The following is a 17,703-nucleotide window of genomic DNA, read 5'->3' as shown; positions in this document are numbered from 1 at the left end:
GAATTTTCTAATGATTTCTAATGATTAACTGTTCAGCAATACTTTTAGTTAACATTTCTAACATGCCAGAGTTTTTCTTTAGCATCAAGGTGGATGAAGGTGGTGTGATGTTACAGCATCTTTAAAAAACTGTCTTATGTGGCCTTCGATAGTCTAAACTGTTAAACAGGGTTTTAGACCCAGGTGATAGTGAAATAGTGGCGAGAATATTGAAAAGATAAACGATTTTGCATGACAATATTGATTTCTAGTATCTGAACAAAAAAAGGAGGATTTTGATTTGAATGTTGAGAAGTGGACAAGTCAAAACAGACATGCTAGGCAGCTCTTGGCTGCTAGAAGTTGAAGATTGATAAATGGATGGATGTCATGATATTATTGATTGAAACTGATTGGTTCAAATCTGTGTAAGCACACATCATATTTTGTTTTCCAGAAGAAAAACATTATTGGATTTTGACATAAGAATACCAATAAATTGAATTTCTTGTATTCTAATACAATAACAATTGTATTTTACACAAAAACAAATGTTGTTTTCGTGCCTTGTGTCATATATTACTCATACAGTATGACCAGTGATATCATCTGATTAAAGGATAAAAGGACATTTTTATTTCATCTTGATTTTATTGTACTGGTGCCACATATTCAGTAACAGACAAACCCTAGTAAATCTGTTTCTGCTAGCAGGCTGCTTTATAGTGGCTATTTCTTTTCTGCTTTTCATTCATTTGAAAACCGGCCATCTTGGCACTGTGTGTCGCTTTGATTCTTCCTGCTTCAGTCCTGCCATCTGGTTAAACTCAGAAACACGTAAACTGTCAGGTTTCAGGATGACCAACTACTCCTGCATAGTTTCAGCTACGCTGCACAGTTCAGCCTGGTTTACTGTAAACTTGGATGCTGCATGCAAATAAAAACGATGTGAAACTGAGATGAAGAGATTGATGACTGTAAAAAATGTTTGGAGTTTTCCAGAAATGCTTGTGAAGCAGTTGGAAGGTTCAGAGATATTGTTTAAATAATCCTGTATGTTTTGTTTTGTTTATCCATTTTTCTATTGTTGAAAACTGTGTTTCTGTCTCTTCTGTTCTCAGTGTACTCCTGTGCTCTTCTCAGAGATATCCTTCTACAAGGCCGGCTCTACATTTCCAGAAACTGGCTGTGTTTCTATGCCAACCTCTTCGGCAAGGACATAAAGGTACGACTGACTGACAGACAGCTTAATAGACTCAAACTGACAGAAAACTTGAACTGGGTGACTCCCAGTCACAATCTGACAAGCTGATTGGACAGCTTGACAAATTATTTGACTGAGAGTCACTCAAGATAATGGGCTGACTCTCAGTGTTGAAGTCTTAATTCTCCTACATGGAGAATGTCTCTCTGTACGTTTGCACTGTGAGATTTTGTCCAGAGAACAGGTAGACATACTGAACCTTTAACCTTAACCAGTTATGTGATTTTCTCTTTGATGCTGTGCATTGTTCCTTTTCCTTCATTTCCCTGAAACCAAACCTCTCCTGACATCTGAGTGACAATAAGCTACTTATTCAGGCTGCATTCCTCACATTCTGACTGAAACAGGACACGTTTCATGTCCACACATGGTTTTTCTCCAGAGGCTTTTCCTCTTTCAGTCCCTTCCCTGCCACCATTTATTCAAATCACACTGCTGTTTTCATCTTACCTATAATTTTCTCATCATCAGCTTTTGTGCCTCCTCATAAATGCTGTTTGTGTTTCTTTTTTTTTTTATCTGTTGTTTTTAGGTGGCTATCCCTGTCGTTTCTGTGAGGCTGGTGAAGAAGCACAAAACAGCGGGACTCGTGCCCAATGGCTTGGCTATCACCACAGACACCGGCCAGAAGGTAAACACCTCCATCGCAGTCGCCGTGAATTAAAATACTTACGCTGATTAGTGCAGCGTGGCTGTGTGTTCCAGGAGAGGTGTGATGGAAAAAACAACACCGTGCTATAGATAGCAGCAGAGTGGAGTCCCAGCCTGGCAGCGCCTCAGAGTGAAGGGTTTTTCCACCATTACGGAAATGTTCTGAACAGCTTCTTATCTTTCTGTCACATCAGACTCAGCCTGTCATCAAATGATTCTTTTAAAAACATAATGTACTTTTCAGCTCCTGTTCTGGCCCCAGTAACCCCAGAAGAATGATAGCCAACAAGCTAACATTACCACGTGGTGACATTTAAGTTTCATGTACCTGTCAGTACTGTTAAAGAAAATAAATTTAAAATCAATCCTTCACAAAGGAGGGGAGAGAGAGAACAAACTCAGTCATTTCAAAGCAAGGTTGGTCATTTGAGGACAGAAATTACTGAACTATGTGACTTAAATTAGTGTATCAAGTACGAGTAACATTTACCAGGTTCACCAGCTAAGATTTGTTAATTAGCACTAAGACATCTGATAGGCTACAGCCGATAATTCACTCTTGAAAAGGTTTTGTGAAAGACTTATATCAATCGAACTCAAGGTAAAAGTGACACTAAGTGGTCAGGAGATGGTCGATAACTCATCAAATAAAATTAAGAATAACATGACACCTATTGAACTGAAAGAACTGTTCACTATATAAACATAGGATGTAAGGGAAATAATTCAGTTTTCCAATTTTCTTTATTCAACAGTAAGTATTAGAAGAGCAGGCAGGTGAAAAGAAGCACAAGAATCAGGGTTTATCTCTGTGACCCTGTTTTAATAAGTTAGTTTAAAAATGAGTTAAAGGACAAACAGTACATTTTTCAAGCATATTTAGTTTGGATTTCTGATGTTTCTGTTTATATCAGACTAAAAAAATCATTTTTAATAGTTTTAAGGACTGACAGGGTTGGGTAGTGACTATATTTTTATGCTTGTCTCAGGAAATGTCAAGTCATTTTGTTTATCCACTGATTTTTTTTTTTTTTTCTCTCTCTCTCTCTCTTAATACAAGAAATTGATTACAGAATATTCTGCATGTTCCTAGTAGCACTACTCAGAGCTATGGCAGCTGTCACAAGGTTCAGAAGTATCACATGTTTTAAAGTGATCCTCAGACATTCATGTACTTCACTATACACTCACATATACACACACCACAGTGCATGTGTTTTGCACATTTTCAAGCAGACATCATTTATTCATAACACAGATAATTAATTATTAATAAAAAGACTGACTGGGCTGATGATCTACTCAATAAATGTGAAAAAAGTTACATTTTCTGCACACTGTCAGCACTTTAGTTTGCTAGGTGTACAATAGGTAACACTTAGTTTTCCAGATAAATGGTCAAAGCATAACCCAGGAGTATAAAATAGTTGTTTACATTCCATTTGTGGAAAATAGTAATATTAAATTGGTCAGCATTGACATTTTGCTGAATTTCACAACTATATTCCTGCCTCTATCAAAGCCTATAAGCCATATAGCATATGAATGGTGTGTCTCATACCGCACAAGGGCAAATATTCTTTACCTTATACAGTATGTCTACATGATTGCATAATATGTATTGCATAACCATGCACACATACATGGCTCTGTGCAGCACGACCGTACTGCTAAAAATGACTGAGGTCGGTTCTGAGGTTGGCTCTTCTGTTTATAAGCAAAAAGTTCACAGCTGTTGTCTCCAAGAACAAAGTTCAGGTTCTGTTTATAATTTTTCAACCCATTTACCAACATGGCTGTCAGCAGAGATACAACAGGACTGTTTATCAAGTGAAAGTAAACACGCACAATAACACAGTGTCTCTCATAAATAAATTCAAAAGTACTAAGTGAATATTTATCCAGGTCAGATGATATTTGGGTAAGCTGTCACTGACCTGTCATTCATTGCTTTTCGTGGAAGAATAAAATGTGATTAGAAAAATATCCTCTTGGTGCCCCAGATTAAAGCTTTTCAATCTCTGGAGTGTTTTTCACCCAAATTATTTATAGCAAACTCTTCCCCAGTCATGGTAATCTATTGCTGTATATTTTGTTATAGTTTATGTGGCTGCAAATACAAATACCCCCCCCCACACACTACATGGACTACATGCACTGATTGTACACTAACATCATGAGCAGACAGAGTTTGATTTTGTGTAGTTCAGGTGTTGATATTTCAGATAAAGTTGAAGTTTAAATGATCTCAAATATTGTAAACATTTCAATGGATATGGGTAAATTTACAGTTATTTAAAGCAACATTATGTAAGTGGAGTCATGTAATTATATATGAGGTATTTTTTAAGATTTGGTGCCCACAGTCTCAGAGTGCAATTAACTTATACACCATCATAAATATGGACAGCTGCACGTGTGCATTTGTTATGATTACATAGCAAACCAGCTAATATTCCTTACTAGCCCAACAGCAAGAAAATCCATCTTGCTGTCTGTCTTGCAGCCTTTTATTTATTTTATTTTATTGATTTTACCTGTTTATTTGGCAGGGATGGTGCACAGCTCTTTAGCTGTAACAGAGTTAGCTATAAGCTAAGACAAAGCTCTCACCAACAACTAAAAGCCAGTCCAACATTTACTCTTGCCTGGCAGACTCTTGCTTGGTTTCTCTTATTAGCTTCTTCCATTACTGTCTTCTTCAGTCTCTCTGTTTTTGCCATGCTCTGTTTCTGGTGCCCATTTTGGTGCAGATCCCTATCAGCACCCCCACCCCCACCCTCACCCCGGGCTTGTAAAGTTACTCCTTCTGACAGTCCAAAGCTCCGGTGCCAGTGATGTAAACATCAACAGTGCTCTCTGATAAGCTCTCAGTATGGCTGAGATAACTGAGATAATTGAGATAACTGGGCTAATGGCTGCAAAAAAAAAAAAGTTACCGTCAGCAACAGCTAGTTGTTACTTTACTGCCTGTCAGGAAAGGAAAACCAGAAATAATTTTCTCCATAAAGTATTAACCAGTTGCATCAAAATCAGTGACAGTGAAATATGAAATACAAAGTATATAAGGCATAAATGTAAAAAAACAGTGCCTAACAGAATAACAATAGAAGTAAGATAAGTTACGTCAAATAAAATAGAAAAGTAGTAATGGTAATGACATTAAAAGTAATATTTTGGGAGAAGCGGTGTGTGACTTAGTGCTTTAAAATGTTGCACACTCCCAACCGGATACCAAAGGTACATAGTGTGAGAACAGGGTACAGAATGGGAATGATGAAGGCACCGTATTTACATAATGTTGCTTTAACGGGAGTTCAACGCACAATTAAAATTATTAACAGAATATCGACAGAATTCTTACATCACTGTTTGTCTTTTTTATTTCTTTCAGTATGTATTTGTATCTCTGCTATCAAGAGACAGTGTATATGACGTCCTCCGCAGGATCTGCACTCACCTTCAGGTCAGAAGACACACACACACGTATGCTATTCACTCTGTCTGTATACAGTGTGTGTGGTGGATAAAGAAGCAATTTTCTTTCCCTCTGCAGGTCAATGGGAAGAGTCTGAGCTTGAAGCAGTTCATGGAGGAGCCGACCTTATCGCTGGTCAGTGACAGTGAGAGAAGCTCTTTCATAAAACATCATTAAATCATAACATTGTAAAGATCAAAGTGGCTTGAACTTCAGCATCTGGTAATTCAGACTTTAATGTTTCCATGTCGTGTTTCATTTTGGCCTAAAGGCCTCTGACATCCCTCACTTACAACTACCCCTGACCTGAAGTCTGACTTACCTGCTCACACAGACAGGATCAATAGATCATTCTGCTCCAGCTGCAGCCTCACATTGAATTATCCCCTGAGTGGACAAGATGCTATCAAACAGCTCTGTGAAGTCACCTTGTGTTTGTGCGCTATAGGCCTCTCTGCAACAGACAGAACAGCTTTTGTATTAAGGAATAATTAAGTTCCATTAACACGCATGTCCTTGATCATCCCTCTAATTTAGACTGTGAGATATTCGAAGAGAAAAGAGTGTTTGTTCATGTTGGAGCCATTCATAGATCTTTGCTAATCTCAGACCCAGAAAATGTTACGATGCCTCATTTACATTAATAGTTTATAATCATATTAAGACATAAATGCAGAATTCTACGATTACTATCCAGAATATTTGTTCACCTCGATGAATATGAATATCTCTTCACATTGTAGTTTCCATAATGTATTTTGGTCGCCTTAAAAAAATCAATATCAGTTTAAGTGTATGCTATGTTTAGAATATTTTCAACACTTTATCTTCCTGTTAGACAGAATTTTGCAGTGGAATACTGCTGTTATATACACTGTATATCTGTCAAAGCAACCAGACTCCATTGGCAAAAACATTTTATCTCATTTTATCTACCGCTGCCTCGATCTGTTAATTTGTTTCAGTGCTTTAAAAGCATAGTTCAGATTCACTGAAGACACACAACAACACAAATAAACTGAGCAATCGAGGCTGGCGGAGACAAGCAACTCCCGTCTTTCGCAAGGTAAAATTACTGATTTTGTCAATGGAGTCTGAGCAATATTTGTTTTATATAATGGCGATTTCCCATCTGCAAAGGCTGTTTAACAGCACGGTAAAGTAGTGAAAATATCCAGTTTACTAAGGATCCCTGACCACTTAGCCCAAAATTAATTTATAATGATAAATTAAATTAAATAATTTCTAACTGCATTTATTCATTGATTACCAATATCTGTAAGTAGGAATCCTTGCAGCCCAAATGTTCCCCTCATTAATACCCATAACTGATCTACAAAGCATTCCCAAATTAGATATAATTACTGTTTCTAAAGTATTAGTCACAACTTCAAACTCCTTTATAAAGCATGACTTATTAGAATGTGATACTTAAAGATTTGAAAAATTGAAGCTTTGCAAGTGTTGATTTATCTCCTAAGATAATCAATACGCCTCAGCTCTATGGACCGTTCCGGCCGACACTTCATGATTTATCATTGATCATGTGGTATGTAGTGCAGATATAACTTGGTGGTTTCAGGGAGCGGTCACAAGATGATTAAAGTGATAAGAAAGAGAAAAAAAGAAACAAAAGTTCTATTGATTTTTGACCTTTTCAGGTTTTTAAGTTTTCTAAATTAAAATGTTAGCCTCTGAATTATTCAAATAAAGCGATCTGAGAAGGACCACTGACAGTGATTTGACCAGGGCAAAGCAAGAAAACATTTAATTATTAAGCTTTAATTATAATTTTTTGCCATCTGAAGTTTAGATAAATGAACCACGTGTGTGCTGGCAGCTGAGATGTTCAGACTCCTTCAGTTTTTGATCGCTATCTGTTGTGGTCGGAACACCATCTTTCCAACACACTCTCCTTTTTTCCTCTGCGTCACAGGACGAGTTCCCGGCTCCAGACGAGTTCCCAGTGGTTGACGAATTCCCATCAGTGTTAAAGTGGAGACGGAAACCCTCGGTGGTGTCTGTGTCCTCCTCCCTCCCTGACCTCCTGGGCAACTCCACCAGTAGCCTGAACCCCACAGACACGCCCTTCAAATCAGAGCAGTTGCTGGAAGGTGATAAAACTCTAACAACATCAGTGCTGTGTCATCATACGGATATGAAAGTCCAAGGCCACTTTCATTTTCTTGTTAGAACTATTACAGCTGTTTCGGCTGCAGGGTGCCCATAGTTTCTGAAAGTTGTTGGCATGGCTATTTTGTCCATTATGAGAATTAGCCATATATCACTGGTTACTGCTGTCTATAGATAGTGAACTAAATCAGTCTCAAGTCAAAGTCAAATGCAGTCATAATACAACGTAGTACAGCTACTTATTACGATAACATAATGTGCATATATTGCATATATTTGTGTGACAGGAAACAGAAAATTTGAATGAAATAGCTTCAAGTTATATCAGTTGTTATTTGCAGATGTAGATTTATAAAATGCTAATTATAACTTTATTTATATGGTGGAGAAAATAAAATCAGAGACACATAAAATGTAATAAAATCATACAAGTAATAAAGAAAAAACACATCAATGCGACACAACTTTATTGTCAGCATACACTGAAATTAGTTTTTCATCCTTGGGCAGCTTCCATCAAGAGACACAAGTGTACAAAACACAACAAGTAGACATGACAAATAAAGAGGAAATATCACTTTATATCCTTATTTAGATCTCAAAAATGAAAATACATCCAAGAACTTTTTTATTGCTTTATTTACAGTAAAGGCTGGAAATAAGAAACAAAGAACCAGGCAGCAATTATGTAATTCAATTGTAGGAACAGGGAACTAATTTATTTAAAAATCTCATCGTTGATTGGCCGAAGTGTCCCTCAGAGGTGGAGCATGGTAAGAAAACGCTCTGCCAGCAGTAGATTGCTTATTAATCTTTAGAATGACGATCGCCGGCATTATGTAGTCTAAGTGTATGTTGGGGAATACAATAATTAAGGAGTTCTGCCAAGTAAGGAGGTCCTAATCCAGGAAGAGTTTTATACGTTCCTGACCTAGATGAAGGAGGGAGTCGGTGAACTGAGGACAGAATCTGTGTTACGTCTTCAAAATATCAGTTAAGCTCACAGTGTGAATGTTTGTTCTTGTCAGATCATATTTATGCTGTGAAACGTTGATACAGTTGTCTTAAGTTGTCTGGATACAAATGTTTGTGTGTCCGTGTGTGTGTTGTAAGTTTTCATTTCATTTAAATTTCCTGTCTGTGTGTGAGAGAAAGACAGAGAGTAATTGCTTTTGGATGGCAGCATCTCTGTTACGCAATGACACATTAAGCTGCAAATGGAGATTAAATCATGTGGGGGTTTGTATTAAAAAGCTTTGGGCGGATGCAGATTAAGTCGAGATTATCACAAACAATGTCTGCTGTCAGAGTTGTCTGAGGACAGTTTAACAGCTATATGTGGACAGGCTTCAGATCCTTTCTATGTACGAACCTACATTAATATCGTTCTCCATTACATGTGGGATATTTGATCAGCGTGAGCTTTTGTGTGGATTGTGTGGAGTGGAAAACTGGGAACTAATGTAATCAAAAGATGTTTACAGCTCACATAAAAGCGCTACCTGAGTCAATACAGGTATTATAGCAGTTTTACATCACTATGCATAGATGTCAGCCAGTGTATATTAATAAAGATGTCAGGATGTAGCAGTCAGCTCAGGGTTTTGTAGTATTCAGACAATAAAGTGCCCATAGTGTTTCTAATGTAGTGTTTGAAGTATTTTTAATTTAACAGAAACTGTATTCACCTTTTTCAACAATTACAGGATCTTGAGCCGCGTATAAAATAATGTGAAATGAGAATGTCCTCATCATCCTGACAGTTAACAGCGCTAATTTATGTGATTTAATTGCACCCTCTGGCAATTCATAATATATAACAGTATAAACAAAATCTACTACCTGTTTCAAGGCATAATTGATGAGATTTACTAAACATTGTGATTAATTTTGAAGCTCCACTGTGCATATTGTCACATCATAAACTGCGCGAGTGCTGCTGAATGCTGTTAAGTCCAAATGCATTCAGATACATAAACAGGTGGGCTAGAGCTATTAAAAGTGAAACATGCAGCACAGTGGAGCCAAGTACTGTTAATGGTTTTATGTTATAGTGTGCTTGTGTGTGTGTGTGTGTGTGTGTGTGTGTGTGTGTGTGTGTGTGTGTGTGTGTGTGTGTGTGTGTGTGTGTGTGTGTGTGTTACAGAGCGAGCTCTGCAAACAGACAGAGGTCTTTTATCAGAGCCAGTGGCAGAGCTGGGCCAGATGGAGTACCAGCTGCTCAAGTTCTTCACCCTGCTGTGAGTATACAGAGGGACACACAGACACCAACAACACCACCTTTACCTCCTCCAGCAGCTGACTCACAGCTACACCCACAACACACACACGCACAAAAACTGTGAACATTAACATGCAGATATAAATAGTGTGTGATTCAAACAGCCAGACTGAACACAGGGGATCAGAGCTGCTAAAACACTTTTTACTTTGTATTTTTCCGTGGAGAAGTCGCCTGTCATGAGATTTAATTATCAAAGTTAGAATATGCAGAGTGTAGTCATGTTAGTACGACCTGGCCATCGGCATTTCCTTTCCTCTTTTATTCGTTCCTTCTTTTTTTCTGAGTTTAACGTCAGCTGCCAGATGTCAGTGACTTGTTATGTTGTGGTTTGCACACGCCACTTAAATCCGCTGCCCTTATATGGATTTATTGGGACATTTCCATATGCTAATCGCAAACTTCCAGACACAGGCATGAAATTAAGATCAAACACGATTCATCAACATGCTCAGCTGGGTAAGAAAAAACTTGTGTAAGTGAACTTTGCATGAATCCCACATAGGATGTTTTTTTAATATTCCTCTAATGCTTTAAGAACAAATATAAGAGGAAAATAATAAAGTATTAACACATTTCATAAAATCGTGCGCACTATGCCTTTAAAACTCTTTGCAACGCATCAAATGATTTTGTCTTGGTGAGCACTGTGCTCTGTTACTCCACCTGCCCTCCAGCAGAGCAGGGAGAGACAGTGACCATGAAGTGTGTCCTTCACCCAGTGGGCATGAAGCCGCTCTGCTTAAGTGTCCTTGAGACAGAGAGAGCAATGAATCCTTATCTGAAGGTTTGTCATATTGCTGATGGTGCAACTCTGACCCCCCCCCCCCCGCCCGCCCTACCAATGAGGAATAGAGAAAAGACAAATTTCTCTCTGGTATATCACCGATTAGCCAATGATCCATATCAATTACAGTGAAAACTATATAAACTCTATAAACTTTTATGGATAGAACTTTATCATACAACTATCCTTATGAATTATTATACATGGTTGATAATTAGTTTATTAGTTAGAGTGTAAACACTTTATAAATCATTAAATAGTTGTTAAAACAGATTAGTTTTTTTAAAAGGGCAATAGAGACCTGACTTGCCAAACAATGAGCCCACATTGATCTGTACTGTTCAGCCTCAAATCTCATGACTTACTTTGTCTTTTCTACCAGCAGCATTTATACCTGTCAGCTTCATCACATATTTGTTAATGAGTTACTAGCATTTCATCACCATCAGCATATTTTAAGAGACAAGAATTTTCATTAGGCATCAAATTAACATCAAATGACCAGATTCATATACTAAAGCTTCGACAACGTTGTTTACCTTTACCTTGACCTTTGCCAGTTATAAACGGTTGTAAATCATTGATAAATGGTCATATATGTTATTGTTTATAATAAGGCTCCTTCTGCCCAGTATAGATGTTAGTAACTCGTGAGGAAGATTAATTAGTAGTAAGCAGTAACTGGATCTTGCGAAAAAAAAGTGAGCCCACATCAATCTGGACATGTGTTATAACTTGTTTATAGTCATTTATTAATATTTGTAAAGTGTTAACAACCTAATGAATAATTAAATTTTAAACCTTTTTAAAATTATTTGTAAAGGTAGTCATTGTAAAGTGGAACCCATTTCTTTTTAAAAATAGAATTCACCTAATTCATGTAATAAAGCCAAACATGTATGCATAAGTAATCAGTAACACAGTGCTGGCTTATGTTAAACACCCTGCACTTTAAGGACGTTTTCTTTAGTGTAATTATATGGCTTCCCTGTATTGTTTCTTATGTATTAAATTCTTGGTCAAAGTACATATGCTTTCTGTCAAAATGCTATTTTCCCAAGCCTTTCTAAAAATGTTTTCTCACATGACCTGACGTTGGTTCCTGCATGATGACGTGCTACTTATAAATCCCTCCAGGCTGAGGGAGAGGAGGGGAAGAGGGCATCAGCGCTCTAACCTATGTCACTGCTTTAAGCAAACAGCTGAGTGGGAGTTTGCATTTGAAAAAGGAGACGGACACAAATGGAGTTGACTTGATTTTCTCTGATTTTACACACAAGTTTCAGCTTATTGATCTGTGTGGTACAGAAGTGACTGGAGACCTGCGGTTGCTCTGAAAGACCAAAAAAAAGACAAAATGTTAGATGTTACATTATTACTTGGAAGTTGTTTCACAATAATATAGAGCACAACATGATGAGTTAAAACTTGCAAAACCACTGCTCTGGTCTTTAAGGACAGATATACGCTGGGTTGTTCAAGGACAGTATGTTGACACAAAGTCAAACGTTGCCTCCTAGTGTTCATCAGAAGACATTGCAACTCTCCAGCTCCACATCAACAGACGATTCCAGCATCTACTTTCATAAATATCCTGCAATTTCGTGACTTAACTAATCTGTGTTTCTTCTTTGTCTTTCGTCAGAATTATTCTCCTCATCCTGTCATCGTGCTACTTGGCCTTTCGTGTGTGCAGCCTGGAGCAGCAGCTGTCCTTCCTCAGTAACCCAAATCTGCCCCTGAGAGAGAGGTAACACTACACCACATACATCAACAGTACTTCATAATAAGTCAAACAGTTGGCTTTTAATCACTGAAAGAAAAAAAAACACATTAATATACCGAAGATAAAGGACATTCAAAGTCCCTGAAAGTTTAAATTTATACATAGAACAGCATATTAACTAAAAGTGTTAGACAATTATTGTAGCTGAATTTGTTATATTTGGTTTATGTTTATTATATTCTATATTCTTATTCTTATTATTCTTATTATTGTTTATTGTATTTTAGGATATTTTATAGTGACAATTACACACACACACACACACACACACACACACACACACACACACACACACACATATATATGTATATATATGAAAAAACATACTGGTGGTGCATTTCTAAGTCTGTTTTCTATCCTGTGTTTATGACTTAAGAACAGGTGAAGTGTTTGTTGTTGTAATACTAATTTTGGCCACAAGAGGCTACAACAGGTTCTGTGTTGCATTTTAACACTAATGGCAGATTAGCGTCCATGAAAAATATAGTTCTCGGTAAAAGAACGACATGACAGTATTGTTGTATGACTTGCTAACACACGGTGTTGTCTGTCTTATGTTTAGAGTGCATGGAGAAATTAAAACTCGCCTGTAAGAGAAAATTAATGCTTTTAGTCCTGTTTAAAATATGGACTCCTCACCCTAAAAACCTGGTATTTCCCCTGGATGGGTGTGGTTTTGCAGAATGTAGCAGTGCACGCTTTGGTAAGCTCTGTGACCATCAAAGCCCATCCTCTGAGTACACACACCCTGTATGAGATCAGTTTATTAAATGCATGTCACGTATGAAGACATACAGAATAAACCATTAATGTTGTCCTATAATTTGTATATTTGGTCTCACAGTCATGCACAGGAAAAGTGTTCGGGCATCTATCGATGCAAGATACTGATTTACATTGATATCATATCACTAACTTATTATGATGATCGATTTATCAATAATTAGGTAAAAGTCTTTTGAAAAGGCAAAGATCAACAACTTTGTGTTGAAGGTTTGTGTGTTTTTGTTTTTTGCTGTTTACCTTGGTAACATGTCACAATGGTACCTCACATTTTGAAAAATTAAAGTAAATAAAAAAAAAATAGGTTGCATTTTTTCTAGCTTATCTAAAATGCCAAGATTTTAAGTGCACTTCATTCATACGTCTCTCACCTCTCTCGCCTCACCTCTCTCAACTCTCCCACCTGTTTTAAGTCAGCAACACAGGAGACTTTAGATCAGACTTAGAAAATGGATCAGAAGAATTTTGATCTCATTTGCATCTCAGGGTTTCTGTAGGGAATCACTGTAAGGCTGGAAAACATTTCATAAAATGAGACAGATGCTGTTGATTTGCTTCGTTCTAACCTGCCTGCTTCCCTCTCGTCCAGGTAACCACTGCTCTCCGCTGTCACCTGTCGGATCGGCTGCTGTTTACTCTCCTCGTGCTTTGAGTTGATGATGCCCTCCTGCACAGATCCCAGAAAAGAAAAAATATCGAGATCAACCCTGCACCGGCTGCAAAACATGAAGGAGCGACATCAACCCGCGGAATGAGTTCCTATGTAGTGATCACTTCCAGACTATGCAAACAGACTGTCTATTTATTCCTGAATTTAAAGTAGGTTTTACTGTAGATCATGGTCGTCTACCGTGGCCTCTCCCTCTCATAGACATTTCATCTTTGACTCTGCAGTGTAATGCTCTTGACCCGAACATGTTTGTGAGCGCTGATAAAGTGAGGGCGGTGTTAAAGGTTGGAACGGTAAGACATAATTCAACTCATTATTTACTTGAAAAGACTGATGGTAAAGATATTTCAGGTGAGTCATCATGACTCATTCATTAATATCTGACATATTCTGTTTGTGTTTTTTCTGGTGGGATCTTGCCACAACCCTCAGTAGGAAGGCTAAAACTAGCCCCGACAATGCACTTTTTAAAATGTGTCCAAGTTATTTCAAATATATGTAACTGTTTCAAGAGTTTAGATCTATTTTTTTGCTTGACAATAGGTACTCAGTTGTCATTTTTGAAGGTATTTATGGAAGGAAGTTATGTTATGACCACAGACACTTGATTGAATGAAGCTACCTGTCATTTAACTGTAATGTACCGGAGCAATAACATCACCTGTGGGTGTTGGCTATAATGTGAATGAGACGGTTAGATGACATGCGTTAATTCTTGATTTTAGTTGTACTAATCTGCTGCGTGAAAGGATTACCCAGGGTGTTTTGTTTTATACATTTCAAATGAAGTCACCAAAGACTTAAAATGATGCATCGATGTTGAGTGTTTATCATATCTTTGTCTGAAGATATTTTACTGATTTGGCAGTGAAATGTAGTCCTGCACTAGTCTGTGAAATCCCCATGAATTAAATTGGCGACGAAATGTAGAACAAAAAAGGTTTGCGGCTTTTTAATTTAGTTTTCAGTCATTTTGGGTGCCAAAACTTGTCTATCCAATATTCCATCCTGTCGTTTTGGGTCCGTGTACGGGACCACCATGAAAAACCTTGACTCCAGCAGCACAGCAAATTTTAGGAACCTCTACAACTCAGCCTGAATTATAAAACTGGAGCATGATGTTGGCAGAAGCACTTAATGCTTAATACATTGCATATGGAGCGTTGGCTGGACACCAGTGGTGTTGGTTTTCCTCCACCTGTTTCAGTTTAAATGTAATAACTTGTCGCTGTTTTCATGGGTTAAAAATGTGGGTTTTCTGAAATGTCAAATGTTCAGGAGCTACAAAAAGCAACCTTGACTTTAGTCGAGGAATACATGAATATAAAAACATGTTTGACATCATCTGATGGGGGCTGACAAAGTGTCATAACAGTGACAGTCAGTGATAGTCAGTTACATGCAGGGAAGTAACTTATTACAAATACTGTTGTTTTTTGGGTACCTGTACTTTTATAAGTTGACTTTCAAGTCTGTACTTGTACTCCTACTTCTGCAAATATTACGCCATATAATCTGCTTATTTCTATTGCTTTTAAAATCATAATTGAGTACTGAGTACAATTTGAATTAATAGCCATCCTTTCATTTGCATTTTATAGCCAGTAAGGTTTATCTGGTGGCAAAAGAGCCGATGAAAACATCGCATATGAACAAAAAACAACAACACTGCAGCAGCACAGGTTTGGAGTAAGAATGTTATTGATTTATCATTAACCAATCGATCACCGTCAAGAATATAACCAATTAAAAATGTATTAATATTTAATCAGTGGTCTAACAATGGCAGTAGTTGCACCTCATCTGAACAGAAACCCCTTTGATTGAATGCTGCTACTGATAATGTATTAAACATTACTGGTTAAAAAGTAACTAATACTCTGAGTAATTTTTAGAAGAATACTTTGTGTTCTTACTTAAGTGTTTTTTAGCACCAGTCCTTTTACTTGTAATTGAGTGATATTTAAGTAATGTAGCAGTACTTGTACTTAAGTAGAGATTTTTCAGTACTCTTTCCACCACTGGTCATATGTTGTGTTAGTTTAAGACAGCAGTGGTTTTACTTAAAAGCTAAGTGAACAATCTCAGGTTGAAAAAAGAGAAGCCCTTTTTCACACATATTTCCCAGTAAATTACTGGGATGACCTTTCAAGCATCACAAATGATTTTCACTAGTCACACATGCTGCTTCATTCAGGGATATTTCTCATGTGTCGCGCCTTTTCACACACATACCATGACGGTGCATGAATAGATGGGACAAGTGATAGTCCAGTGGATAATATAAGAGAAACCTTTGTTAATCCCTGGATGGAAATCCAGGTGTCATAGCAACAACAGCAGTAAAAAAGAAACAGGTAAGGAACAAAGAACAATGAGTAGAAATACGGGCAGAACCAAACTAGTGAGAATAATAAAGTAGAATAGAATATTAGTAAGAATAAGAATGTAAATAATAAATAGAGTAAAGTAAAACTGAGCAACTGGCCATGGAAGTCAAGACAGGGTTTGAGTACAGGCAGGAAATAAATAGAGTATAAACATGTACAGTCTGTCAATAAACAGGAGTATGGCTGAGAATATAAATGAGTGGATATATTATTAAATGTGCAAGTGTGTTAGAAATCCAGATGTACAGAACAGTGTAGAAAGTACAATGATGTGCAAAAGATGGCGGTAATCATGGACACTTAGTTAACCGAGGGGATGAAAGATTAGTGACAGGCGACGGGAGTAATGGCTGGAAAATGTTCATTTAATTAACACCTGAAAGCGCCATTTCCTGCAATACAGAGCCTTCATTCATGACCAGTGAGGCTGCTGTTTAATTTCAAAGCTCGACTTATATTGCACTATTATAAAAATATTACTTTTCCACTGCAGTCTGTACTTTCAGGAGTGAATGACAGATAAAACGTCTCATAATGCATATATTTCTCTGGTTTCTTTCAGTCCTCCCTGACTCTGCACTGTCACATGGGAAATATTAAGAGGAAGAGCAGGACTAATTCTGAATTCCTTAGCGTGCAATTTACCCATTTATTTGCCTTTAATTAACTTTAAGTTTAAAATTAATTTGCCTTGCTTCACCCTGACAGTTTACTCTGCTCTTCATTGAAGCGGTGTCATATTTACAAAGTATTCAAACCACCGACTTAAATTTTTTACTTCATCAAATGGCAGATATACATAGATCTCTAGATACAGATCGTTTTGTGTAAATTTCCCACCAAATCACCAAGTTAGTCTGACATGTTTTGAAACTTTGGGGAGTTAAAGGAAAATTATGTTCTGTTGCAAAGTCATGGTTGGTACTTTAAATAGGCAAGTGTGTGGAAATATGCTGTAAAGTAAAAACTTTTCTTTGAACAATATAGAGACTAACTTAAAATGTGACAAAAAGACTAAATACTCTAGACCATTGGTTCCCAACCTGGGGTCCAGGTCTCCCTTAGGGGGCGCCAGAGATCACAGGGGGTCCTCAAGACATTGTCCGCTCTGAGGTCCTCCAGATCAGATTTGCACATGTCAACTAAAATCACAATTTCAGGGTTCCTACACCGTTTCCAAGTCAGATTCAAGCAATTTTCAAGCATTTTCAAGGTGCATTTTCAAGCTTTTTCAGCACTTCACAGCTGTGGTGAATAACATTAATGTACAAAATGATTATTACAACTCTTCATCACATTAAATAAGATGTTATTGTGCTTTTATCAACCAAAATTATAATTTGTGACAGAAAGTTTCATGTTTCAAAACGTGTCACCTGTCTCTAAGTAGACTTGGCTTGGTGATGTAATTTGTCCATTTTCCTTAACCAATAATTGAAAATACTAACAACTGATTAACTGGTGAATCATTAATAATTAATAAGATATGAAACACGTTTTT

The 17,703-nt window shown here is 37.2% G+C and overlaps 1 protein-coding gene across 7 annotated transcripts in view; it reads left to right on the top strand.

Annotated features, from left to right (window-relative positions):
• gramd2aa (GRAM domain containing 2Aa) overlaps positions 1-15,684 on the top strand; it is a 45,179-nt gene extending 29,495 nt beyond the window's left edge. For 5 of the 7 annotated variants that reach the window (XM_084740684.1, XM_084740857.1, XM_084741091.1 and 2 more), the window contains 8 exons: positions 1,101-1,204; positions 1,776-1,874; positions 5,289-5,360; positions 5,451-5,507; positions 7,309-7,486; positions 9,652-9,745; positions 12,219-12,323; positions 13,732-15,684. In XM_084740684.1, coding sequence (XP_084596810.1) covers positions 1,101-1,204; positions 1,776-1,874; positions 5,289-5,360; positions 5,451-5,507; positions 7,309-7,486; positions 9,652-9,745; positions 12,219-12,323; positions 13,732-13,735 — 713 coding nt within the window. In that variant the 3' untranslated portion in view covers positions 13,736-15,684. Of the gene's footprint in view, positions 1-1,100; positions 1,205-1,775; positions 1,875-5,288; positions 5,361-5,450; positions 5,508-7,308; positions 7,487-9,651; positions 9,746-12,218; positions 12,328-13,731 lie in introns of those variants that run through there. The other 2 variants (XM_084740770.1, XM_084741165.1) reach the window with 1 other exon arrangement.
• The last annotated feature ends 2,019 nt before the right edge of the window (positions 15,685-17,703 follow it).

Source organism: Lutjanus erythropterus, chromosome 1, assembly GCF_056507025.1.
Source record: "Lutjanus erythropterus isolate fLutEry1 chromosome 1, fLutEry1.hap2, whole genome shotgun sequence".
NCBI lineage: Eukaryota > Metazoa > Chordata > Actinopteri > Lutjaniformes > Lutjanidae > Lutjanus > Lutjanus erythropterus.
Note: the sequence above shows the minus strand (reverse complement) of the source record. Positions and strands in the feature narration are given on the sequence as shown.